Source organism: Atta cephalotes (genome assembly GCF_000143395.1).
Source record: "Atta cephalotes unplaced genomic scaffold scaffold00009, whole genome shotgun sequence".
Lineage (NCBI taxonomy): Eukaryota > Metazoa > Arthropoda > Insecta > Hymenoptera > Formicidae > Atta > Atta cephalotes.
Window position 1 is genome coordinate 257,479 of NW_012130073.1, and position 1,212 is coordinate 258,690.

The 1,212-nt window shown below is 38.3% G+C and overlaps 1 protein-coding gene across 1 annotated transcript in view; it reads right to left on the minus strand.

Moving 5' to 3' along the window:
- The window catches only part of LOC105627605 (methylmalonic aciduria and homocystinuria type D homolog, mitochondrial-like), a 4,074-nt gene extending 3,457 nt beyond the window's left edge, over positions 1–617 (minus strand). The window contains exon 1 of the mRNA XM_012208885.1: positions 473–617. Within this exon, the coding sequence (XP_012064275.1) occupies positions 473–617 (145 nt within the window). The remainder of the gene's footprint in view (positions 1–472) is intronic.
- Positions 618–1,212: the final 595 nt, after the last annotated feature.

Genomic DNA, 1,212 nt, shown 5'->3' on the forward strand with positions numbered 1-1,212 from the left:
TATATATATATATATATATATATATATATATATATATATACATACATATAATATATATTCGTCTCGCTCGCCTCTAAAAACAAAGTCAATTTTTAAAAATTAAATCTCGTTTTGCGTGACATCGTTCTTAATAACTCTTGAATGATTCCATATGGATTTACAATTATACTTTTCACGTAAGAAGAACAGAATGGTCTTTTTCACGATTGTGACAGATTTCCTAACCTGAATAGTCATCAACTTTAACGATTAATATCGGTTCAAAGCGACACTTCTTTCTGCCAGATTTTTTCGTTTTTATGCAAAAACGCGTTGAATGAGCCTAATTTCATCAAAATTAAAGTAGGTGTTCGAAATAAATACTCAAAATTTATATGCGAGTTCTCGCAGTATAAATCCCGCAACATATCACATTCTTTCATTCTGATGATACAACGAATGACTGATGTGATGAACAATCCAGGTTACTCACCGTCCAAGGAATCGCCATTAGATTTGACGATCTTGTAGGAACTCGTGCTCCGATCACTGCGACGCGAGTAAAGAGCCCTCGGAATCAGATTAAACAGCAACGAGACAGCAACGCTATGCCTCCTGCCGTGTTTAATGCAGAGCATCTGGAAGTAACGTTTCGCAAGTTATGCATTCGTGAATCGATTGGTTTTGGCTAGCAGGAAACCTTTTGGTTCTTGCTTGCACTACGAGACAAGCACGATTACTGTGTTACTGACCATCACGAATAGCAGTTCATCGTTAAGTCGCAAACACAATTTACATGAAGGATTTTAGATCCGAGCAACAAAAATGGAGCGTATTTACACGCTGATCACAAAAAATTATTATCTACCTTATATTCTTTATTTATAATATATCGCTTGACGTATTTGCTCGTCATTATTCGTCACGTTCGATGCTGCCACCTGCCGGCTGAGTGTGGCTGAGTGGCTTGGAGTTTGGACTGTTTTTGAAGTTTGGAATGGTAGCGAGTAGCACCCAGTTGCACCAGAAAAGACAGAATATACCCATTTTCGGTTTGGGAACTATATACTACGTAGCTACATCCATTTCTGAGTCTGTCGATAAAAACATAGTACAGAGAATTAGGAACGACCCAGGGTGGTAGTTTAAACTGTACGGGCGATTTCGACGGTAACAGAAAAAAAACTGACATGCGCAGTCTCTCTCCTCTCTTTCTCTCTCTCTCTCTCTCTC